This window comes from Dendropsophus ebraccatus, chromosome 3 (assembly GCF_027789765.1).
Source record: "Dendropsophus ebraccatus isolate aDenEbr1 chromosome 3, aDenEbr1.pat, whole genome shotgun sequence".
Taxonomy (NCBI): domain Eukaryota; kingdom Metazoa; phylum Chordata; class Amphibia; order Anura; family Hylidae; genus Dendropsophus; species Dendropsophus ebraccatus.
In genome coordinates, this window is record NC_091456.1 from 160,810,972 (window position 1) to 160,837,178 (window position 26,207).

A 26,207-nucleotide genomic window follows, 5' to 3' on the forward strand; every position below is an offset into this window, starting at 1 on the left:
GCCACCCACTTGACTACTTAGCCCAAAATAAGCAAAGATTTACATCAATTAGGGATAAATCATTCTGAAAGTTTTCCTACTAGCTTATATATCAATCCCCTCAGCTGCTTCTTCTCTATAACATGATGGCTGCAGATCAGATTGTATTTTCAGCAAGGACAGGTTCAGGGGCGCAGCTAGGATTCACAGGGCCCCATAATTTTTAAAGGGCCCCCCTCACCTATGCACAACACAAAGCACTGCATAAATATATATATATATATATATATATATATATATATATATATATATATAATATGCTTTACTGCTGGTGCACTGATAACCCCTGACCTCTGCACAGAGCTCTGCACATTTTCCTTTCCTACTTGATTTCTAGCTGGAGAACAGAGGTCAGAGGTTATCAGTGCAGTAAAGCAGAGATCTCTGTCTTCTGCTTGTTAACCCTTTCTTTGTGTTGCAGCATGTAAGTAAACATTTGGTCACTTACACACTGCAGTACATTAGGGGTTAAGCAGAAGGACACACACTCTTACCTTCTCCCCCGGACCCCTCCTGCACGGGCCCCATAGCAACTGCCTACCCTGCCTCTATGGTAACTACTCCACTGGACAGGTTCCATTGAGAAGCACAGGGCAGAGCAAATTGCTAAAGTGCTTAAAGTGATGGCAGAGGAATGCATATACCATTAAATAACTATATACCATGAAACAACATGGAAGCAGTGAAGCCAAATAAGTTACTACAGAGCTGTAGATAATGTGAATGATACTGGATTAATGATATTGGTATATTTGGTAATCTTTGGTTTTGGTGTATTAGGTAATATTTTTGGTAATCTCAGAATAACCTCACAGTTCTAACTACCTTTAACTTGTCAGTATGTTAATCCAGCTTTCGAGCGAATGATGGGCTACCACAGGGAAGAACTCCTAGGCAAGGAACTCACAGACTTTCCAAAAAGTGACAAAAACCGTGCAGACCTTTTAGATACTATCAACACTTGTATCAAAAAGGGAAAGGTATGAACTGATACGTCTGTATGTTTACAAGTCCTAGTGGATATCCCCCCCATTAACCTTACTACAATCTTCTTGAAGGGAGTGTTTGTATTTTATGAATCATATTGACTTTTCTTAGTAAATTACTCAGATTATTTTAAAGGGGTACTCCAGATTTTTTCTTTTTTAAATCAACTGCTGTCAAAAAGTTATATAAATCTGTAATTTACTTCTATTTAAAAATCTCAAGTCCTCCAGTACTTATCAGCAGCTGTATGTCCTGCTTTCCAGTTTGACACAGTGCTCTCTGCTGCCACCTCTGTCCATGACAGAAACTCTCCAGAGTAGTAGCAGATTCCCATAGAAAACCTCTCCTGCTCTGGATCTGTCTGCTAACAGACAGAGGTGGCAGCAGAGAGCACTGTGTCAGACTGGAAATAATACACCACTTCCTGTAGGGCATACAGCAGCTTATAAGTACTGAAAGACTTGAAAGTTTTAAATAGAAATAAAATACAAACTTGCTGACATCAGTTGATTTAAAAGCTATTTTTTCCCTCCAGATTTATAGTTATACTTTTACACATTGTACACCCTCACAGGACAGGACTTTCTTAGAGCCTGTCCTCTTTTGGGCACTGAATAGTGTAGTTATTTAGGAGTTTTTATAGAGTTTTATTTAGTCTATAATATACGGCACTGTTGTTATGCTGCCCTCATATAGAAACACATGGTAAAGGTATAGTTATTCGGACTCTGACTGCACATCATATTGAAAGGGAAGCACTTAATATTACACATGGGATTGTCGATAGTGGATGTGCATTTGGCTAACAGCTCTCTCTCTCCCCATCTGTCTATATGTGTGCATTGGCTAATATTTTAAAAGGAGAAAGGTCGGCGAAGCCGCTGCCAGACACCCCCTTGGCAGCTGAAACCCAACATGCCCAATGATCATCTAATGTGTAGAGGCCTGATCAAAGCTTATACATCAGAGAGGCTAACCCTTCAGAGAGAACGTACATTATTAGAACCACCAGGTCACCTGGCTAAATGAAAACGATTTTTTAGCCAAACGATATACCAGATTGTATTCAGCTCCTGCTAACATGTTTTCCTCGCTTTATTAAAGGAATGGCAAGGAATTTATTATGCAAGACGGAAATCAGGAGACACCATCCAGCAACATGTGAAAGTCACTCCAGTTGTTGGACAAGGGGGGTAAGTGCATGACTTCCCCTTGAAATAACTCCAACAACAATAGACACAGACTATGAAATGAAGGCACAGCTTTATTTAAATCACAGGACTATAACAATCACAGGAGTCAGGTGAAGTGTTAGATCACTGGGATTCATGGATACTGCGAGATCCCCAGGGCGGCACATTCTGGCTTGCTATTCTAGCAGAGCCTGTCTACTGTAAAGAGGCATACCACGAAATAAACACTTTCCCCTTATCCACAGTGTGGGGGAAAAGTGGAAGATCACAGTGGTTCGACCTCTGTACCATCCAACAATTTCCGTATTGGGCCCCATACTCTGCCCTACCCATGGCTCTATTCATTCCTATGGAGTGACGGAAAGGGCCGAGTACATCGCTCTTCTGGTGTACTCTGCTCTTTCCATCGCTTCATAGGAATGAATGGAGCCGCGGGTCATGTGCCATTCCCAGCGGCTCTATTAATCAGAGAGCCGGCTGGGGCCAATACAGAGATCTTTGGGGGGTACTCTCTGCGATTTCCTACTTTTCCCCTATTCTGTGGATAGTGAAAGTTGTTCTTTCCTGGAATACCCCTTTAAGGGCACCAATGACCCTACTGAAGATCTTAACTCTTGTGCTTAACCACCATGCCCGCCCCTGGATGATGTTATTATTATGACATCCTTAAAGAGGTACTCCGAGCTGGGGCCATTTTTATTATACGGTCGGGGAGGGGGCGGATATAGAAGCCGCTGTTCACCTACCTCCCCAGGGACTCCGCTACGACCGCTAAATGGCTGAGCTGCCTTGACACGTCACGTCTCAAGCCGCAGCTCAGATCAGGAATCGGCAGCCGGACTGGAGAATGGGGCGGCACAACCGGGACCTGGAGCTGGAACCAGGGAGGTAAGTGACCGGCGGCTTCTATATCCGCCCCCTCCTTGGCTGTAGAATAAAAATGACCCGAGCCCGGAGTACCCCTTTGAGGCTGGCCACTTCCAAGGCTCAGCCTGTTCACCTCTATCAGTTAAAATAAGTCCACCATAACTTGCAACTTCCACCTGTCAATCATTCCGGAGGAGGTGGGGCAGGGGCAGACAGTCTTACAGACCCGCCTCTGTGACATTGTCAGCCAAAAGTAAAGAACATTTTTTTATACCATAACGCCGGATCACAGAGCAGCATTGAAGGCACGAGTGTTATGCTTATGTGATTGGCAACTGGAAACTGGCAGCACAGATATATGCATATCCATGCTGTTTCCCTTTATAAAATTGCATGCACTGGTCTGAGTTGCATTATGCAGCATAGACTATGGATGGGAGTGCTGTTAAGATAGACATATAAATATCATTATCATTGTGACAGTGTATATTGAATATTAAGTGTTAGGATAAGTAAATGAGTTATATTTATGTTTCTAGGAAGATAAGACATTTTGTGTCTATCAAGAAGTTGTGCAGCCCTGACAACAATAAACAGGTAGGAGCTCTTTGTTATTTCTTCACATTTATTCAGATATCTGTGCCTTTTAATAAATGGATCTATGTGAAACACCAGTCCTGACAAAAACAGGTTTTGGCCTGTAACTTAAAGGGGTAATCCAGGGCTACAAAAACATGGCCACTTTCTTCCTGAGACAGCCCTGCTTTTGTCTCCAGTTTAAGCGGGGTTTTTCTGCTTAGTTCCATTAAAGTGAATGGAGCTTAAAGGGGTTATCCAGCGCTACAAAAACATGGCCACTTTTCCCTCTACTGTTGTCTCCAGTTCAGGTGCAGTTTGCAATTAAGCTCCATTTACTTCAATGGAACTGAGTTTCTAAACCCCACCCAAACTGGCGACAACAGTAGGAGGAAAGTGGCCAAGTTTTTGTAGCGCTGGATAACCCCTTTAATTGCAAACCGCACCTGAGCTGGAGACAAGAGCCATGTTGTCTCTGAAAGAAAGTGGCCGTGTTTTTGTAGTGCTGGATAACCCCTTTAATGCATGGGTAAAATTTATCAAACACACTGACATCATAGCTTGTGGGTATAACAGAAGTTCTGACGCTCAGTTGTCAATGTGTTCCTTATAGTTCCTGGAGGAACGGCAAAATTAGCTGGATTTGATAATTTAGGAGAATGTTTTTTAAAAAGTTTATGAAAACACAAGAGAAGATCCTATACAAATAGAGCATATTTTACTATACAGAGTTAGGGTCCCCATAAACCTTATACCTTTGTTGGCTGTACCTGACACTTGTTTCAGACGTTGGTATAAGGTGTATGGTACTCTCCTCATTGCTCATAGACAGATGATGTCGGAGGTGGTAGGGGTCAGGCATTATGGAAAATCACTGCCTAACCCCTTTGTTCTGGGAGAGATAAGCCACTCCCAGAGCTGCCTGACTGTGGCTTATCTCTGCCCTCTCCATAAAGCAGTGATTCTTAAACATTTTGTTCTTGGGCCTTACCAGGCAATCCATGCTGATGCTGGAGCCTCACAAACATACAGATACTACTATGCAGTGTCAGATACCATCATGTAGTGCACATAATATCCCAGACCAGCACCAAATCAGCACCATAGTGCATAAATAAATACTGCTCCACCTGTATAATCCAGCACCTTGAGGCACTAATACACATTTCTCCATCTGTATAACCCAATACCGCATTGCACCAATACATACTGTTCCACATGCATAACCCAACACTATGGTGCAGAAATACACATTGTTTCACCTGCATAACCCAACAATGCGCTGCATCAATAAATATTGCTCCACCTTTATAATTTAACACCATGCTGCGCAAATACATACTGCACCACCTGTTTAACCCAACAACACACTGCACTAATAAATAATGCTCCATCTGTATATATCTCAACACCACACTGCACCAATACATACTGCTCCACCTGTTTAACCCAACAGTACACTGCACTAATGCATACTGTATCACAATGGCACACCTCACAGCTTGAGAAGCACTGCCATAAAGAACATAGGAACACTAAGCCAGGCCAAACGTTCCTTTGCATGGTGAGGACAGGGGCTGGATGGAGTAGATAACTGGATAGCTGGATGATCTTTAAGCCATGAGTTATTTAAGGTTTATGGCCACCTTTAATCTTTCTGTTGTGTCCACTGATCACATTGTCTGATCACATTGCACTGGTTCAACTTTATCTCCATTGTGTTTACAGATATACAAGATAAGTCGAGATGAAAAACTTTCAGGCGACCACGCATTTACAGGTTATCTACCAAACAATAAATTCATTAATTCTGTGCAACATCTTAAGATGCTGGATGACGCAAGAAAAATAAGATTCACCAAACCCAATGGATCCATGTTCGACTAGTTTAGTCTTGAAATAGTCGCTCCACTTTCCAAGTGTTCCAATTACCTTGAGAAGTGCAAAATGAGACTCTTGACATTCCAGACTTCCTCAGGGAATCAGAACACATGGAAGCTAGCATAACCTAAGACTACATGGCCAATTCATTAGATTCAGGCTTGGTAGATCTTACTATATATTTGATAAAAAAAACAACAACACTGAGCTCAAGAAGATTAGCAAAAAAAAATCCAATGGAGTATTCAATCAAGAGTCTCCATTGATACATTGCCCCTAAAAAAATTTAAAATGTGCAAAAACAGGATCTGTGGAGCCTTGGTTACGAGTCTCAAAACACGGAAATAGCGGATATCCCTCCTGGAAAGGAAACCCGTTGCCAAGGGGTGCCACCTAGTGGGGAGATCACCAAACTACCCTGATACGTAGCCCGTTAAATGGGTTGTCCTGTGAAATTTTCTTTCAAACCAACTGGTGTCAGAAAGTTATATAGATTTGTAATTTATTTCCATTAGAAAATATCAAGTCTTCCCATACTTATTAGCTACTAAATGTCATGCAGGAAATGTTGTTTTATTAGTCTGACACAGTGCTGTCTGCTGACATCTCTGGCCGAGACAGGAAATGCCCAGAGCAGGAGAGGTTTTCTATGGGGATTCATAGAAAACCGAGACAAAGTTCCTGTCTCGGCCAGAGGTGTCAGCAGAGAGCACTGTGTCAGACTGAAAATAAAACAACATTTCCTGCATGACATACAGCAGCTGATAAGTATGGGAAGACTTGAGATTTTTTAATAGAAGCAAAGTATAAATCTATATAACTTTCTGATATCCGTTTGTTTAAAAGAAAAAGATTTTCGCTGGACAACCCCTTTAAGTCCCCCTTGGTTATGAGTATTAGGACTCAAGTTGGGAAGTACCAGGGTGGCCCCTTTAGTGTCAAAGTCTAAGGGGCCTATTCCACAAAGCGATAATCGGCCGAATTGGCCTAATTCAGACGATTATCGCTCCGTGGAATAGAGAGAACGATCAGCTGATGATCGTGTCATCGGCTGATCCTTCATTTAGGTTCAAACCTAAAATCATCGGTCGCCACCCGCACATCGCTACATGGAATAACAGGCGCGGAGGGCGACCGACGATTTCACAAACATCATACATTACCTGTCCAGGTGCAGGTCTTCTCCTTCTCCCGATCCTGCGCGGCAGCATCAGCTTCGGAGCGGCCTGTCTGAGCTGACAGAGCGCTCAGCCAATAACTGGCCAGGACCGCCGCGGCCAGTGATTGGCTGAGCGTTCTGTCAGTTCAGTCAGGTCGCCCCAAGCTGCTACGGCGTGGGACCAGGAGAAGGAGAAGACCTGCACCTGGACAAGTAATGTATAAAACAAATGCTGCAAGGACATCGGTAATGATTGTCGGGCCGTGGAATAGGCCCAGTTGATCGTTGATCGGACCCCTGCTCGCCCATGGAATGGGACCCTCACTCAGTTGTGGAGTAGGATTTTGGCAATGAACAGTAGATTTATATATTTGCCCAACCCTATTACTGGATAATTTTATTCTTCTAGTTTCACTGGGGGATCAATTTGGGTTATTGTAATACTATACAGTGAGATAGCGCATGAATATATCTATATAATGGGGATCCATCTCTTGCTGGAGCACCATAGACTATGCTTTTCCACTAACATGCTCTTAACCTTGTCTTGCAGAGTCCCATTCTCATTCATTCAGGCATAAGAACAGAAGGAAAGAGTCAGTAGATGTAAGGTCAATCACATCACGAAGCAGTGATGGTAAGGAAAATAAAATGGTCTTTATAATTCTCTCAAAGGGAAAGATCACCATTTACGTTCGTATACCTAGATATGATTTCCATGAAAACTTGAGCCAAAAGATAACGCTATTAATTTTGCACCGATTCTGAATTCCAGTTTATAATGTAATCCGGAGCAGCATTCAAAATTCTGCTGGTTGTTATCGGTCAGCAGGCATACAGTAAGATATTAGCTCAGCTGTGCTCCTATAATACAGTATTGTCTATTCTACGTCATATACTGTACAGTTTCTGTAAGCTTCCTACAAAGCAAATCATCAGAGCAAACTCAATGCTAGTATGCTATGAGAGTTCCGCTCTGAAGCATTCACTCCTGGGTTTGGCTAAAAATACTGATCAGACATCTACATGTGATGTGATGGCAGCATTACAAAGTTGGGCATTTGAGCAGATATTTTATACAACTTTTATGACAACTTCTGTCTCCTACTGTACTAACCTTTCTATTTTACATTGTGCAGCCGCAAGTTTACAGAATCATAGATACTCCTCGATGGCGCGGATTCACACCATGACCATAGAGGCGCCAATAACAAAGGTATGTCTGTGCTTTTCTACTGCTTGCTGATATCATGCTCCCTTAGCAAACACAACATGTTAGTTTTACAGGGATGAAAGAATACTGTGCAGTTTGTCTAGCCAGTGTAGATTTCACAATATAACCATTACTCTGGAGTCAGAAAGTTATACAGATTTGTAAATGGCTTCTATAAAAAAAAAAAAAAAAAAAATCTCAAGTCTTCCAGTACTTATCAGCTGCTGTATGTCCTGCAGGAAGTGGTGTATTCTTTCCAGTCTGACACAGTGCTCTCTGCTGCCACCTTTGTCCATGTCAGGAACTGTGCAGAGCACTAGCAAATCCCAATAGAATACATCTCCTGCTGTGGACAATTCTTGATATGTAAAGAGGTGGCAGCAGAGAGCACTGTGTCAGACTGGAAAGAATACACCACTTCCTGCAGGGCATGCAGCAGCCGATAAGTACTGGAAAACTGGAGATTTTAAACTAGAAGTAATTTACAAATCTGTTTAACTTTCTGACACCAGTTGATCTGAAAACATTTTATCCATTTAATAACAATGAAAAATAAAAATATTCTTATAGCTGGAGAAGGATCATGTGGAAACTGCAGCATTCTTACAGTTTTGCTGTAATTATGCTAAAACATATAAGATGTTCTTATCCACGTTGCTTTACAGGTCATTAATATAATAAACGCTGCTCAGGAGAACAGTCCTGTGACTGTGGCCGAGGCCTTGGACAGAGTTTTAGAAATACTGAGGACGACAGAGCTCTATTCTCCACAGCTGGGAACCAAAGACGAAGACCCTCACACCAGTGACCTTGTAGGAGGTCTGATGTCTGTATGTACAGTTTTTTTTTTACATTGGAGACGGTTTTTCTTCCTCTGTCCCCATTATATTCTTACTAGCCCTATGTGTTCAGGCCATTGTCCGCTCAGTTTGCAATCAATGTTTTACTTAAAGGGGTACTCCAGCAAAAAGTTCTTTCAAATCAACTGGAGTCAGAAAGTGCCAGAGATTTGAAATTTACCTCTTTTAAGAAATCTCCAGTCTTCCAGTACTTATCAGTTGCTGTATGTCCTGCAGGAAGTGGTGTATTCGTACCAGTCTGACACAATCCTGCCACCTCTGTCCATGTCAGGAACTGTCCAGTAGCAAATCCCCATTGAAAACCTCTATTGTTCTCCATACTGGAAAGAATACAGCACTTCCTGCAGCATTTGATAAGTACTAAAAGACTTGGGATTTTTTTAACACAAGTAAATTACAAATCTCTGACATTTCTGGTACCAGTTTATTTGAAAGATTTTTTTGTGTGGGAGTAACCCTTTAAGAGGTTAGGACATGGGACTGTATAATAACAGATATGAAACTTCTTTTTTTTTTTTATCTCAGGATGGTTTGCGAAGACTTTCAGGAAATGAATATGTTTTCTCAAAAAGTAAGTTGTTGAATAATACTGGGTAGGTGCTGAGCCAGAACATAGCCATACTGTGGCAAATTGCATATTAAAAGAGTTTTCTGGGACTTTTTCTTCCGATAAATTGATAATTAGTGATGCAGCCGAGGCTGCGGGGGGAGGGGGGTGCATGATAGTGCTTTATACTTACCTGTCCGACTTCACCACAGCTGTTGCCTCCAGCTCTCCACCACTCTCAGTGTTTCCGAAACATCCACTGAGATGCTGCTCCCATTGGAAATGGCCGCTCAGTGTAGACAGTATAGAGTCTATGCGTAGCGGCCATTTTCAGTAGCTGCAGCGGAACAGAACAGGTAAGTATACATTACTGTCATGTCCACCGCAGCCCCGGCAGGATTGCTAACTATTAATTTATCCCAAACAACCCCTTTAATATCTTAACAATGACAACCCCACCAAGTGTGAGGTATTTAACCTGCTGATATGTCCCTGTAGAGCACGGGGCGCTAAGGACAAAGGTAAATTTCTTAACCTCATCCTTGGCGTTGTTTCTGTGTACTTTAATCGATATGCTAATGAGGCGATTTGGTGCACTGGGGTTGGACTACCACCCTCAGAGCACCGATCCTCCCCAGCCAGCCCACTCCTTTTAATAGATATTAGGGGCAGCAATCTGCAGTCAGGTCACTACGGTGCCCATCACTGCAGAGCGCCAGATGAATTTTCATTAGAAGGGACGGGACAGCCAGAGTAGATTGGTGCACTAAAGGTGGTAGTCTGCCCCAGTGCACCAAAGTGCCTCATTAGCATATGGATCAAACCGCAAAGTACACCCCATGTGCTATAGGGACATATCAGCAGGTTAGATACTTCTTTAACTTCAATGGGAGCTTATCCTGAAAAATTGCCTGAAAGTGCAGATTTTAGCACCCCCTAGTGGTGGCTGTAGACACAGGGAATTTTAGCATTTATCTCTGGAGCTCTTCCCTAAAGATTCATTAAGAAATAAATCAACTCAGAATGGTTCTGTATTTCATGATTCAAGTGAACAATGTTATATGTATGTAAACAAATGCTATTAATATATAACGGTTGGACTATGCTATAGCAGGCAGCAGCCTTATGTCTCCTGTTTATTGTTCCAGACATACACCAGAGCCATAGTCACCTTTCTGTGCCAGTAGCCATCAATGACGTTCCTCCTCAAGTAGCACAGTTACTGGACAATGAGGAAACCTGGGACTTTAACATATTTGAATTAGAAGCTGTTACACATAAAAGGTAAATGGTATGCTAAAAGTTATAATAATATACTGTATATAACATAATGTAAGCCCTTCCCCTGTTCATAAGGGAGCTATACAAGAGATATTTATGGTACGTTTACACAGAGAGATTTATCCGACAGATTTTTTAAATCAAAGTTAGGAATGGATTTGAAAAGAGGAGAAATCTCAGTCTTTCCTTTATGATCTGTTCTCTATTTATAGTTTGTTCCTGGATTTGGCTTCAAAAATCTGTCAGATAAATCTGTCTGTGTAAATGCACCATAAGGCTATGTTCACACTACGTAAGTTCCGTAATTTCCACTGTGATTTCCACTGCTTACGTAGTGCCGCAGCCTGAAGTGATCCCGGCCGGAGTCTATACACATAGTATACACTTCGGCTGAAATCCCTAGCCGCACCGTAGAAAACTGACATGTCATAGCGGCCGCAGAAAACCCTGTCAGTGCACACTATGGAGCGTGGTGCTCCGGCCGCATGCAGTGGGGAGTTGTGATGTGGGCGTGCACGGATGCGCCTGCATCAGAACTCTGTGGCGCTAAAGATCATCCGGCCGCTACTGCAGCAGCGGCTGGGATAATCTTTTCAGAGACCAGCCATTCTGTGCCGGGTCACGGAATGGCCGGTCTCTTACAATGTGTGGACATAGCCTTAGGTGGCATTATCATCAAGTTAATTCATTTCAATTGAGAACCTTGGCCACAATAGCATCCTGGAAGAAATCCAGCTGCTGCAGTGCTTCTTTTGAAGGTGTACAGTTCTTTGTGCACAGGCACTTTTATTTGTTTCCCCATCGTTTGCCCATATGATGTCTTGCTTTTGTTTTTCTAGGCCGCTGGTTTATCTTGGGCTGAAAATATTTGCTGCTTTTGGTGTCTGTGAATTTCTGAACTGCTCTGAAGCGACCCTGCGCTCCTGGCTGCAAGTGATTGAGGTCAACTATCACGCCTCCAATGCCTACCACAACTCCACCCATGCGGCTGATGTCCTTCACGCCACAGCATATTTCCTTCTGAAGGAGAACGTGAAGGTATGGAGATTTCATTGCTGTCTGTGGGTCCCTAACATGAGTATACTGTAGGGCTAGATCAGTACACCTATAGGACCTCCTTTTTCTGTTTGAGTTGTCTTTTGACTTAAGAATTTTGGAGGGTTTAATATACTGTATACAGTATATTTGGTGTGTATGAGGCAGTCAGAGCTAAATCAGGACCAAAATTGTCAATCAAGCAGAAAATCAGTGCAGGAACAGGGAAATCTTAGTTGGAAATAACAGGTCTAAAGGGGTACTCCGGTGAGGGGGGGGGGGAGATCAAATCAACTGGTGTCAGAAAGACATACAAATTTTGAAATAACTTTTTTTTTTTTTTAAAGAATTTATTTAAACATTTTCTCTTTTTTTTTCCATGAAAAAAAGACAAACAGAAACAAAACCAGGCACAATCCGCCCGTCACATGTTATATAGAGACACAACTGCAGGGAGCTCAACATAATACGGCAGGCCACAGCTACAGCAGTACAGTAATCAAGGGTAACAGCGAAAGCGTATCTCGAATACCTAAGCTGTCAGGCAACAGTAATCCTGATTAATTAGGGAAGGACGGAACAAAAAAAGACTCCACATACACTCAGGCACACACATACCCGGACAGCGCCGCACTCCCCCCCCCCCCAGCCAGAGAACCAACAGAAAGGATCAAACATCGGCCGTCTCATCCAGCATGAGCCAGTGAATCCATATTTTCTTAAATTTCTGGGGGCATTTGCGGTGTTCATATAGGGCTTCATATAGCGGGACGTATTTATTAACTATCTGCTTCCAGTGAGCCAGAGAAGGGACATCCACACACTTCCATTCCATGGCTATAATTTTTTTGGCACAAAATAAAAGAAATCTAATGAATACCCTATAGTATTTGTTGCGTGTGATTCCGTTAATTAGTCCTAGCAGACAGACAGAAGGGGTACAGACAAAGGGGAAGTCAAAGTGATCAGACAGAAATTGCAAGACTGAACGCCAAAAGATCTGTATTTTAGGGCATGACCATACAGCGTGCATGAAAGTGCCGACATCCGACATACATTTAAAACAGGTATCCGATGGGGACACCCCCATCTTCCTGAGTCTCTCCGGGGTATAATATGTCCGCATCAGAAAGCGAAACTGAATCAATCGGTCTCTAGCACTTACCACCGTAGGATAATACGTGTGCACCACCTCTTTCCACTGCTGTTCCCCCAGTGAGGGGACATCCACCACCCATTTCTCATATGCCTTTTGGAAAGGGGATGAGTCGTCTGGGCTCAACAGTAAATAACTATGCGTCAGAGGCTTATCCAGGTCAGGGGAGCCTAAAAGCTTCTCAGCCGGTGTGAACTCCAGGGGAACCGTGAGGCTGCCAAACTGAGAATGAACAGCGTGACGCAGCTGCAGGTAATGAAAAAACGCTGTGCGAGGTATCCCATAGAGTACACACACGGCCGAGAAGGAGTGGAACACATTATCAGATGGAAATATATGTGATAGATAACGGACACCATGTTTACCCCAAAGAGAAGCACCCTGCAGGCCCAGGAGTTCTGGGAGATGAGGATTGAGCCACAGGGGAGTACGGGGGGAGAAGGGGGGCGAGGACATCTGCCTATGTACAACTCTCCACACCCTCTGCACCGTAGCCGGAGGAGGGGCCCAAGAAGAAGATGGGGTGTATCTATAAAGGGTATTCGTCAAACCCTCGTAGGAGCCCACCAGCGCCCCGGCCAACGCCACCGCTGCATTGCTAAGGTCCAGGTCTAACCACCAGTTAGCATATACCAATTGTGAGGCTAGAAAATAGTGATACATATCAGGAGCTGCAAGGCCCCCCTGATGCTTGGGCGCAAGGAGGTGAGAGTAGCCAATCCTAGGTGACCCGCCCTGCCAGTAGAAGGATCTCAGAATCTTGGCCAAGTCTGTAAAGAACTGTTTAGGAGGAAAGACGGGGAAAGCGTGAAACAGATAGAGGAATTTAGGAAGAAAGATCATTTTAAAGATGTTAATCCTACCTAGTAGGGAAAGCGGAAGAGGCCCCCATTTCTGCAAACGGAGGTTGGTAGTTGACAGGAGAGGCGCTAGGTTCAGGGACATATAACTGCTTATGGAGGCCGTGATCTCCACGCCCAAGTATCGGAATTGACGAGTCACCAACAATCGATCCGGCAGGGAAGTAGGCAGGGGGAGAGAAGGTGACAGGGGCATAAGGACCGACTTAGGCCAGTTCACCATCAGACCGGAAATGGCACCAAAGTCGTGGATAAGCGACATTAGAGCCACCAGGGAGGGTCCCACGTCTGCTAGATACACCAGAGTATCGTCCGCATATAGCGACACTTTCTCAACGATGGACCCCCTCTGGAGGCCCCTGACCGAGGGCGAGGCACGAACCGCCGCCGCCAACGGTTCAATGGCAATGGCAAAAAGTAAGGGTGACAGAGGGCAGCCCTGCCTCGTCCCCCGCCCGAGAGAGAAAGAGGGGGAGATATCAAGGTTGGTACGTATCTTGGCAGTGGGCTCCGCGTATAACAACCGAACCCAGGCTCGGAACCGCGGACCAAACCGCATCCCGCCGAGCAGAGACCACAGATACGGCCACTCTACAGAGTCAAAGGCCTTGTGAATGTCAAGACTGAGTACGTACCCTGGAACAGCGTCCAACTCGCTAGCAGCAATGTTCATAAATAAGCGGGAAATGTTGATATCCGTGGCTCTACCCGGCATGAACCCGGTCTGGTCAGGGTGTATCACCGAGTGTATGACCCCGTTAAGCCGTGTCGCAAGTACCTTAGCCAAGATTTTCACATCAATTGTAAGGAGAGAGATAGGTCTGTATGAGGAAGGGGATAGTGGGTCCTTGCCCGGCTTCAGGAGCAGCACGATCAGGGCCTCACGAAGTGATTGCGGGAGGCGGCCCACTTCTAAGGATTCCCCATACATAGTAAGGAGGCGGGGGGCTATAGCCTCAGCGTTATTTTTGTACCAGTCTATGACTAACCCGTCCATACCCGGCGTCTTCCCCAGAGGCATGGATTTAATGGCCTCCACTATCTCCTCCACCGTAAGAGGGGAGTCAAGAGCTTCGGACTGCGAGGGGGCCAGGGACTGTAAGGGAGTCTGGTCCTAGAAGGTCGCATATGCCAAGGGATCAGGGGAGCAGTGGGGGGAGTAGAGGTCTTGGTAGAAGGCCCGAAAGAACGAGTTAATCTGGGCAGCTTCAGTCACCAGAACCCCTTGGTCACCAGAGACCCCAGGGATGGAAACTGTGGGGCGCTCTGCCCTCGCCAGATAAGCCAGCAGCTTGCCATTTTTGTCCCCAAACTCGAAGAGAGCCGCCTCAGTGGCAAAGAGTTTTTTCCTTGTGCGCTCCTTTTGTAAGACTAGCAAGTCCCTCTGGGCCCTAGACCATTTTTTCCTTTTGTCTTCCTCCCCAGTACGTGCCACCTCCACCTCCAGAGAATCAATAAGGGCCATTAAAGAAGCCTCCTTCCGTCTATGCACACTCTTTTGCGTGGTCACCCCCGTGACATATGCTCCCCTGATGGTTGCCTTATACGCATCCCACTTAATCAGTGGATCTGGGAAGTCTGAGTTGTGCTCCCAATAGGAAGTGTGAGCAGTTGACAGAGCCTCCTGCACCACCTCGGAGGTCAACCATCCGGGTTGCATACGCCACAGCTTAGAGGAAGAAGGGCCAGATAGTTTAAGGGAGACTAGTAGGGCGGAATGATCTGAGATCCTTCTACTGGTGTAGGATATCTCCCCAATACGGGGCAATAAGTCAGGAGAAGCAAGGGCCAGGTCTATCCTAGAAAAGGTACCATGTACCTGCGAGAAGTATGAGTACTTCACCGTTTGCGGGAACCTCCAGCGCCAAACATCTTGCAAATGGAGAGCAGCACACCAGGCGTTGAGCCGGGCGGAGGCCGGGTCCACACCACTCGTCCGGTCCAGAGAGGGGTCGGGAACTACATTAAAATCACCAACCACCAAGACAGGGTCTACAGGGAAAGAGGATAAATGCACAGAGATTACGTCCAGGAGAGACTCAGAGAAGGGGGGGGGGGACATAGAGGGAAACCAGGGTAAATGACAATGACTGACATGCACAGTGCAGGATCACAAATCGACCAAACTGGTCACACACCACCTGGGAGACCACTACCGGCAGAGCTTTAGAGATGAGTACAGAGACACCTCTAGAGGATGTAGAGTAAGTAGCATGGTACCCCTTGGCTATCCAGGCCCTCTTCAGAGCCAGGGTTTTCTGTCCGATCACATGAGTCTCCTGTAAACAGATAATGTGGGGAGAATGGCGTTTCACAAAGTCCAACACCAAGGACCTCTTGAATTTGGAGTTAAGGCCCCTCACATTCCAACTAAGAACTTTAAGGGACGCCATCATAATGACCAGAAGATAGGAACAGATCTATCAGGACCAGCAGCCAAGGGGGGGAAAGGCGCAGCCACACACACCTCCAAACACACCACACAACGTACTGGACAGACAAGGAACAAACATCAAACGTATAACGAACAAAAAGCAAGAACATCCTAGTCAACTGGACTGGGTACCCAACTCCCTGTCTAACACCACCAAACTACGAGTGCAGACCTTAGACCCTAACTGAACACTAATCGACAGAGCTAGTCACTGCCGAGGCAAATTACTCTATGCTTGAGCTAAATAATCTCCAACTCACCCCCACCCCCCCCTGATCTATGAAGTATAGACCCCCCCCCCCCCAAACCTCCCTCCCCCCCCCCCAAACCAACCAGGTGAACCAAGGACCTTTGACCCCCAACTAAAGACTCAGTAAATGTCCATCGTAAACAAACAGTCCCAGGTTGTACAGCGGCTGGAACACCGAAAGTAGGAACACCGCCATGTAACTCTTCAATCAGCCGGTGGAACACGCGGCGCCGCCTCCACCCACTCCAGGGCGGCCGAGGGGGACGTGAAGAATTTCGTAGTATTCCCAACCACCACTCGCAGGCGAGCAGGGTACAACATGGAGTATTGGTATCCTTTGGCACGAAGTTTGTTGCGGACTTCCGTAAATTGCGTGCGCTGCTTCCGTATTTCCACGGAAAAATCAGGGTAGAAGGACACTCTACTGTTGTCAATCATGACTTCCCCCTTGACCCGAACCGCTCTCAGGATGGCATCTCGATCACGGAAATGCAGTAACCGAAACAGGAAAGGCCTGGGGGGGGCCCCCGGTGGCGGGGGTTTAGCAGGAACACGATGAGCTCGCTCAATGGTGAAGTAAGCAGAGAAGGTCTCAGCAGGCAGAATTTGGCGTAGCCAGCGTTCAGTGAATGCCACCGGATCGTCACCCTCCGTTTTTTCCGGCAGCCCCACAATGCGGACGTTATTCCGTCTCAGCCTGTTTTCGAAATCGTCCGCACGGGCCATGACAGCTTTCACCTGCCGTTGCAAATCCACGATCTGAGCAGGAATAGGATGAACAGTATCCTCCATCTCCGAAACCCTCCTCTCCACCTCAGTGGTGCGCTCCCGGATCTTTTGGGTTTCATGCCCCAGAATGACAAAGTCCTGGCAGAGTTCGTCCACCTTAGTGACGAGCATTGATTGACAGGTGTTTATAGCAGCCAGGATTTCTGAGAATTTCCCATCAATAGCAGAGGCTGAATATTGGGACCGTTCAGGAGAATGCAGTCTGGGTGGGCTAGGAGAGCCCTCAAAGCAGGATACGTGACTGTCTCTAGAAGCATCCCTGCGGCGTGCCATGGATCTGGAGAAGCGCTCTAGTTGTTTAGCCGCTTGAGCCTGCACTTTCGTGGGAAGAGGGCTGCGTTCTGCAGGGGTCCCCTCAACGCCTTCAGGCCCAGAGTCTATGTCCGAGGGGGGACGGGAGGGAGCCGCTGGGGTCCCCTTGTTCTTCTTAGTCTTATTAGGGTTGTGCCCTCCTCTGGACCCTCCCATAACACCTGGGGGGGGGGCGAACAGCACAGGTAACACAGCCGCCAATGAGGATGTAATAGGATACAGTCTCCAGGGGTAAGGCAGGCAGGCGTATAGATAGCAGCAGGGAGCAGCAGCAAAGGCCCCGGCAGGTCTGTGACAGAGGGTGCACAGTGAAAGTCACAATTGTCTATGGCCCCAACCTCAGTATCTAGATGAAGGTCCACTCCTTACCCCACACTGCAGTTTGAGGAGCAGTACATGCAGCCTATGTCCGTAAGATGGGACCGGGGCTGTCATCCACGCTGGGTCTGCGCCTGCAGGGTAGTGGAGGGAGGGCTGCCCTCAGCTAAGATGGCGGCCGCAGGCAGATGGAACTGGCGGGAAGAAGCCGCGCAGGGGCCGCCACTCAGGCAGCACCGGTGCCCACCCATTGAAATAACTTTTATTAAAAACAACTCAAACCTTCCAGTACTTATCAACTGCTGTATGCCCTGCTACTGGTCTGGATAGTTCCTGTCATGGACAGAGGTGGCAGCAGAGAGTACTGTGTCAGACTGGAAATAATACACCACTTCCTGCAAGACATACATTAGCTCATAAGTACTTGAATTGTGATATATTCTTTTTTAAATAGAAGGTACAAATCTATAAAGCTTTCTGACACCAGATGATTTGAATCAAAGTTCTTCCATGCTGGTGTACCCCATTAAGGACTCAAACAAACATGGTTTGTAACTGGTGAAACCGCCAGATACAGATTTAAAGAGGTCTGGCATCACCTTGGCCAAATACCCAAGTGATCTAGATATAATCCAACCAGCTACCAGTTGCAGGGCCCAAATGCTCCAGCAGGGTTAATATTTGAGCATACAATTTTTAGGAGTGGTTGGTATTGCTGTATATGATAGTTTTTTATTTCTGTCTGCTCTTTGTTACCATCTGACTCCTTCTCTTTGTGATTCTCTTCATAGTCAAGCCTTGATCAGCTGGACAAAGTAGCTGCGTTAATAGCTGCCACAGTTCACGATATAGATCACCCCGGTCGCACCAACTCTTTTCTGTGCAATGCCGGCAGTGAGTTGGCCCTGCTTTATAATGACACTGCCGTCTTAGAAAGTCACCACTCTGCATTGGCGTTCCAGCTCACAGCAAAGGATGGCAAATGCAATATATTCAAGAACATGGACCGGTATGTTATGTTACATCTTATCGTGTTGTGAGTGTATGGACTCAACTGGATCTGTAATCTATTGACCTAAAGCTTACAAGTTACATCCATGATTAAAAAAAAATCAGAAGTTATACAGATTCGTTTTATTTGAAATAGTCAAGTTATCCAGTACTTATCATCTGCTGTATGTCCTACAGGAAGTGATGTATTCTTTCTAGTGTGACACAGTGCTCTTTGCTGCCATTGCTGTCCATGAAAGGAACTGTCCAGAGCAGGAGAGGTTTTCTATGGAGATTTGTTACTGCTCTGGACAGTTCCTGACATGGACAGAGGTGGCAGCAGAGAGCACTTTGTCAGACTGGAAAGAATACATCAATTCCATTGTAATAAACTGTCTTCATTTTGAAAAGAGTTTGCAACATTAGCAGAATCTGCAAACGTAAAAAACTGACAAATTATTTGCTATAAAACACAGTGATAATCATGGATTAATTGCCTATGCACTCTTATCTCTTCTATAGAACCCAATATCGGACCCTCCGTCAAGCCATAATTGATATGGTTTTAGCCACAGAGATGACACGACACTTTGAGCACGTGAACAAGTTTGTGAATAGTATCAACAAGCCGATCGCTGCCGAGGAGAGCAACTCAAATGTAAGATGAAGCCAGGACTGTTAGATAACTAAGTTCTATCTCTTGTTTCTACACAATAAAATATAACAGGATTGTGTTTGTCTGCAGAGCGAGGGCAGTGACTGCGAGTGTTCGCCTAGTATCAAAAATTCCCCCGAGAATCGAATACTCATCAAACGCATGATGATAAAATGTGCAGATGTGGCCAACCCGTGCCGTCCATTGGATTTGTGCATTGAATGGGCTGGGAGGATCTCAGAGGAGTACTTTGCTCAGGTATAAACCTTTTTGTGTTCATGGCTCATACACATGGCTGTATTACAGGACTGCCATTGAGGTTAGTGTGCCTGGTACTGTATAGCTTATTTCATAAAGAGTGCCACTGTCTACCTGACACCAGGTATGTATCTCAGAACATATGGAGTCTGTTGGTGCCTGTACAGCAGTGCACAGCTCCATCCTATAGGAACAATACAGGCTGTGTGTCATTGTACAGTATATGGGTCCTTAAAGGAGAAGTCTGGCGTTTTTGAAAATCTGGCAGCCGGCAGGGGCAGGGGGAAATTTGATCAGGAGTAGGAACTTACCTCTCCCCGTGCCCTCGGTGAGCGTCAGAATGACCTCAGGACCCTCGCCGGAAGAAATTTTCCCCCAAGGTGTATTGACATCACGACTCGGGGGGGGGGGAGGCCTTTCCTGGCTGATGGACTGACCGCTCAGCCAATCGGTGTCTGCAGTGGCGTCCTACCTCATCACAGATTGGCTGAGTGGCTAGTCTATCAGCAGGGTCAGCGCTGGAGATCCTGGAGCCAGGCGGAGGTCCCAAGGCCGGTCCTGCTACTCACCACAGACACGGGTAGAGGTAAGCTCCTTCTCCTGATCAAATTCGCCCTTGTTGGGTGCCAGATTTTAAAAAACGTTGGATTTCTCCTTTAAAGGAGACTCTGGGCAAATGTGAAAAATCAGGGAGGGCATAGGTTGGTGGGAACATAATAATGAAATTATACTTACCTGTCCCCGTGCTCCCTGAGGTACAGCACCACTGCTCCCTGTCACCCTCCAGCAGTAGCGGTCTTTGGCACCAAGCACCCCAAGCAATCGCTTGGGGCCCCCAACATCCAGGGGGCCCCACGCCCCGCTCTTGTGCTCAAGACTGCTGGACAGGGCCGCTGCCATTGTCTCCCTTCCTGTCAGTTACTCTTGTAGCCGCAGAAAGTGTTTTCCCTGGGGTCACAAGTGGCCACTTTGTCCTTGTGGGGGGTCTATATAAATGGGGGAGCACACAGGGGGGCTATATATAACTGGGGGAGTACACAGGGGGGCTATAGACTACTGGGGCTTCACAGAGGGGTCTATATACTACTGGGGGCAGCACACAGGGGGTCTATATACTACTTGGGGCAGCAGAATGGGGTCTATATACAACTGGGGGATCACACAGGAGGTCTATATCCAAGTGGGGGAGCACAAAGGGGGGCTATATACTACTGGGGGAGCACAAAGGGGGTCTATATACTACTAGGGGAGCACACAGGGAGTCTATATACAACTGTTGGGGCACACAGGGGGTCTATATACTACTTGTGGGGCACACACTGGGTCTATATACTACTGGGGGAACATACAGGGGTCTATATACTACTGGTGAGGCACGCAGGGGGTCTTTATACTGCTGGGGGAGCACACATGGGTCTGTATACTACTGGAGGAAGCACAAAAGGGGTCTATATACTGCTGGAGGAGCACACAGGGGTCTATATAATACTGGTGGGGCACACAGGGGGTCTATATACTACTGGGGGAACCACACAGGGGGTTTATATACTACTGGAGGAGCACACAGGGGTCTATATCCAAGTGGGGGAGCACACAGGAGGTCTATATCCAAGTGAAGGAGCACACAGGGGGGCTAAATACCACTGAGGGAGCACACAGGGGGGCTATATACAAATGGGGAGCACACAGGGGATCTATATACTAGTAAAGGAGCACACAGGGGGTATATACGACTGGGGCAGCACACAGGGGGTCTATACGACTGGGCGCAGCACACAGGGGGGTCTATATACAACTGGGGCAGCACACAGGGGGTCTATATACAACTGGGGCAGCACAAAGGGGGTCCATATACATAACTGGAGGAACACACAGGTGTCTATATACTACTGGGGAATGCACACAAGGGGTATATACTACTGGCGGCAGCGCACAAGGGGTATATACTACTGTGGGCAGCACACAGCAGTCTATTGTTGTGGAGCGCATGTCGAGGGGGGGGGGACCCAGTCATAACTTCGCTTGGGGCCCCAGAAATGCCAAGACCGCCCCTGCCCTCCAGTCACCTTTATCTTCCGGGATCCTGTTTCGCCATGACCAAGCAGGAACTACCAGCTCAACCAGTCAGTGACTGCAGTCAGTTACCGCCTCAGTCACTGATTGGTTGGCTGGGCATTTCTGAGTGGGGCTGTGACGTCACAATGATGGGAGATCCGGTAGACCTGTGGCTGACCATGAGAGGTGGTGCTGTACTGTGTACAGAGGTGGATGTTGGCTATGAATGGTGCAAATTTATTCATAGATCACTTTTGAAAGGCTGCCATTACAATTCCATTGATGGTGAGAAGTGATTTGCTCTGTACATAACATTTGACACCATCCTAGTTCTGTTATCTCATTTTTCTTACAGACAGATGAAGAGAAGCAACAAGGATTGCCAGTAGTTATGCCAGTATTTGACCGCAACACCTGTAGCATACCAAAATCCCAGATCTCCTTTATAGACTATTTTATCACAGACATGTTTGATGCATGGGATGGTAAGAGCAGAGACTTCCTTTACTATGACTTTTTTGCATTTGAACCTTAAGGCTGGGTTCACACTACGTATATTTCAGTCAGTATTGTGGTCCTCATTTTGCAACCAAAACCAGGATTGGATTAAAAACACAGAAAGGATCTGTTCACACAACGCCATATAACAGTAAATAACGGCCATTATTTCAATACAACAGCCGTTGTTTTAAAATAACAGCAAATATTTGCCATTAAATGGCGGCCATCCACTCAATTTCAACATTGTGTGAACAGAACCTTTCTGTGTTTTTAATCCACTACTGGTTTTGGTTGCAATAAGAGGACCACAATAGTGACTGAAATATAAGTAGTGTGAACATAGCCTCAACGTGTGAACGCACCTACAGGATCCGCAGCACATCTGCAGCAGATCCGCAGCAGATTTGATGGTGCAGATTTGATGCTGTGTTCAGTTATTTAAATGAAATCTGCCGCGGATCCGCAGCAGAAAATCAGCTGCGGATCCGGTAAGCGTGAATGTACCCTAAGGGTGCGTTCACACCTACAGGATCTGCAGCAGATCTGCAGCAGATTTGATGCTGTGTTCAGTTATTTAAATTAAATCTGCTGCAGAAAATCAGCTGCAGATCCTGTAGGTGTGAACGCACCATAAGGGTACAAACACACACACCGTATACGCAGCAGATCTGCAGCAGATTTGATGGTGCAGATTTGATGCTGTGTTCAGTTACTTAGATCTAATCTGCTGCGTATCGCAGCAGAAAATACGCTGCGTATACGGTGTGTGTGTTAGTGCCCTGTGCACAATAGGGAGTTGTTAGCAGGTTAGATTCATCTAACCTGCTGATAGTTCTCCTTTAGGGTACAGAGGGTGAAAGTAAGTTTCTTATCTTCATCTTCAGCACTGTTCCCATGCAGTTTTCAGTGTTATCCTGTACCCTGTTTGGAGCACTAGAGAGGGGGTAGCCCCTGTAGCCCCGTCCCCAGTGCTCCAAACAGCCTAACCAGTCACAGGATTACACTACAAACTGCATGGAAATGGTGCCGAGGATGAAGGTAAGAGACATAACTTCATCCTCAGTGCCCTGTGCACAATAGGCAGGTTCCATTTGAGTAACCTGTTGATAGTTCCCCTTTAAATGTACTTATAAAGGTTCTTTAGCTTAAAGGGAACTTGTCACCTCCATATTGGAGTGTGAACCAGCCCCTGTACCTTATAGATGCTTATACACCGCATGTATTGTATTGTATAGTATTGTGTGGCAGCGCTAGATCAGAGCAGGGGATTGGGAACTGTAGGTTGGGTTGGAATAAGAGAGCATACATTTGTTTACGTGCTATGGATGGCTCCTTCTCCTTTACTATTATTATATTCTTCATGGTGGAGATTTATCAAAATAGTGTAAAGTGAAACTGTCTCAGTTGCCCCTAGCAACCAATCAGATTCCACCTTTCATTTTCCAAAGTGTCTGTGAGGAATGAAAGGTGGAATCTGATTGGTTGCTAGGGGCAACTGAGACAGTTTCACTTTACACCATGTTTGATAAACTCCCCCTATATGTACATGTAATTTATATATTACATGTACATATAGGGGGAGTTTATCAAACATGGTTTATCAAACTCTTATATGAGTCAGGGAGGAGGGTGTCCATAACGTCTCATCCAGCTACTAGAATCCCCACTAATTTTATCTTTTTTGCTTTCAGCCTTTGCACATTTGCCCAACCTCATACAACACTTGACAGAAAACTACAAGTATTGGAAATCCTTAGATGAATTAAAGTGCAAGAGTCTCAGGTGCCCATCTGACAGCAACAAATAATAGACAACCAGCGACCCCTCCCGACCTACCTACACTGTGAACCAGTTACTGGTGGTGTAATCCAGAATAAGGGAAAGCTGTATTACGAAGACTGGATGGAGAAGTTGTACAAAGGACGTGCTCATGGTTGGCCGCATGATGACATGGACATCCAATCAAAGGGAAATAGTGATAAACAATGGTAGCCGAGCTTTTCTCTGTGATTTGACAACTAGCACCAACATTCACGTTAACTGCTACTCTATGCCATCCTCACCAGCTTATCCTTACTGTGGACTGCCGATGCCGATTTAGCATTTTAATGGCTTTGTTATTCTTGACTAATTATCAAAGGAGAATACAATGGACAAGAACCATGGACTATTTCTCGATGGAATTGTTTTTTAATGCCAGCTATTGCTTCATATATATCATAGAAGGAAAGGAAGAATGTGTGATGGTTTTCCTTCCTGAATGACTACTGATCTACTATATTTGTACAGGGTTACATTCAGGGGTGTAATCAGTGACTCAGGAAGGCTTCTTATACTTGCCATATGGGAACCATACGTTTTCTTATCAATCTATTGTTAGGTTCACTACGGCCTAAGTCTGAGGCTACGTAGGGACCTTTTGTAGGACAATTTTCTAATTTTAAAGAAAATCGAGGGAGTACGGAAACCAGCGTTCAATGTAACTGGTCTGGCGTTCCCAACCGGGCCTGTGCCCCGAAGGCAGCGATTGGCCATTCCTTTTCTATGGAGTTGCTGAAGATATCATCTCCAGTGGTTCCATAGAGAATGAATGGGGAGGTGGCATGCACGACCCTTTGCTCCACCTAGCAGGGATTTTGGGGTCCCCATTTAAGAGATTACAGAGGGCCCCACCAGTCAGACTTTAAAAACTTTAAAAATTAGAAAGTTGTGTTATGAAAAGGCTCCATGTAGTCTCAGTTCATGACTCTTCACACGCTGCAGTGATGTGGTGGTAACACAGACTTATTCGTGATGGTTTTTTAAAGCCACATCAAAAACCTTACTGCAATGTGTGAACACGGCCTAACTCTGCTCAGTACCTGAACAATTAGATGTGGCTGCATAGCACCAGTTCATAAGTAAGTGGGGCCGATAAAACAGCTCCTTATATCACAGCTTGGACAAGAGTGGAGCAGTGCTAGTCACACCAGACTTTTAAAGGGGTACTCTGAGTAGTAGATGTTTTTAACTATGGCTGGAGAGGGGGTGGATAAAAACAATGACATCTATTTGCCTCCCCGTCTCCAGCTCTGAAGCTGATATCTAGCAGCTCCAGTGCCTAGTCCCCTGGCGGCTTCCTGGTCTGAGACTGGGCTTGAGAAGTTACGTTTCAGGCCCTTTGGGGTCCCCGCTATAGTCGCTGACTGGCTGAGCGGGCCTGAAATGTCAGATCTTAAGCCCAGTGTCAGACCAGGAAGTGAACGAGGACCAGAGCAGCTGGATCCCAGCGCAGCGCTGTAGCTGAGGTAAGTGGGCATCATTAAACCCCCCCCAGGCCATAGTTATAACACGCTTCCCACCTGGAATACCCCTTAAGGTCCTGAAAAGATTTAGGCTTTAAAGGAAACCTGTCATCACTGTCATGCTGCCTGAACCACCACTCTTTGGGGTAGTCACAGTAGGTTTTTTTGGTTTTTTTTGGGGGGGGGGTTGGGGCAAATGACTTGAAAATGATGACAAGTTTTTGTTAATAAGGTCAAAGGACAAGGAATATATCTTTGTTGTCAATGTCATTGATAATTCTAGGGCAATTTATAGGTTAGGGTAATGTGATAAGAGGTATAATATATCACTACAGATCACTATAAGATAGAACTAGAGATGAGCGAACCTCGAGCATGCTCGAGTCGATCCGAACCCGAACGTTCGGCATTTGATTAGCGGGGGCTGCTGAAGTTTGATAAAGCTCTAAGGTTGTCTGGAAAACATGGATACAGCCAATGACTATATCCATGGTTTCCACATAGCCTTAGGGCTTTATCCAAGTTCAGCAGCCACCGCTAATCAAATGCCGAATGATCAGGTTTGGATGGACTCGAGCATGCTGGAGGTTCGCTCATCTCTAGATAGAACACAACAGGCTGGTTAACAGCTAGGACTAGGCTGTGTTCCTGCATCATTGAATTGCTAGGGGGGGCTTTAGTTTTGTACAATGCTCTATTTCCTTTAG

General features: G+C 45.8%; 1 protein-coding gene and 1 long non-coding RNA gene across 7 annotated transcripts in view; one reads left to right on the forward strand and one right to left on the reverse strand.

Moving 5' to 3' along the window:
* The window catches only part of LOC138786199 (uncharacterized), a 141,646-nt gene extending 133,756 nt beyond the window's left edge, over positions 1-7,890 (reverse strand). Inside the window, exon 1 of the long non-coding RNA XR_011362197.1 lies at positions 7,820-7,890. This is a non-coding gene — a long non-coding RNA (uncharacterized lncRNA). The remainder of the gene's footprint in view (positions 1-7,819) is intronic.
* The window catches only part of PDE8B (phosphodiesterase 8B), a 139,795-nt gene extending 113,905 nt beyond the window's left edge, over positions 1-25,890 (forward strand). For all 6 annotated transcript variants that reach the window (XM_069963020.1, XM_069963022.1, XM_069963018.1 and 3 more), the window contains 15 exons: positions 879-1,019; positions 2,131-2,219; positions 3,626-3,683; positions 5,391-5,442; positions 7,256-7,339; positions 7,842-7,918; positions 8,581-8,745; positions 9,301-9,346; positions 10,471-10,606; positions 11,443-11,641; positions 18,549-18,766; positions 19,270-19,405; positions 19,493-19,660; positions 22,071-22,200; positions 23,908-25,890. In XM_069963020.1, coding sequence (XP_069819121.1) covers positions 879-1,019; positions 2,131-2,219; positions 3,626-3,683; positions 5,391-5,442; positions 7,256-7,339; positions 7,842-7,918; positions 8,581-8,745; positions 9,301-9,346; positions 10,471-10,606; positions 11,443-11,641; positions 18,549-18,766; positions 19,270-19,405; positions 19,493-19,660; positions 22,071-22,200; positions 23,908-24,023 — 1,815 coding nt within the window. In that variant the 3' untranslated portion in view covers positions 24,024-25,890. The remainder of the gene's footprint in view (positions 1-878; positions 1,020-2,130; positions 2,220-3,625; positions 3,684-5,390; positions 5,443-7,255; positions 7,340-7,841; positions 7,919-8,580; positions 8,746-9,300; positions 9,347-10,470; positions 10,607-11,442; positions 11,642-18,548; positions 18,767-19,269; positions 19,406-19,492; positions 19,661-22,070; positions 22,201-23,907) is intronic.
* Positions 25,891-26,207: the final 317 nt, after the last annotated feature.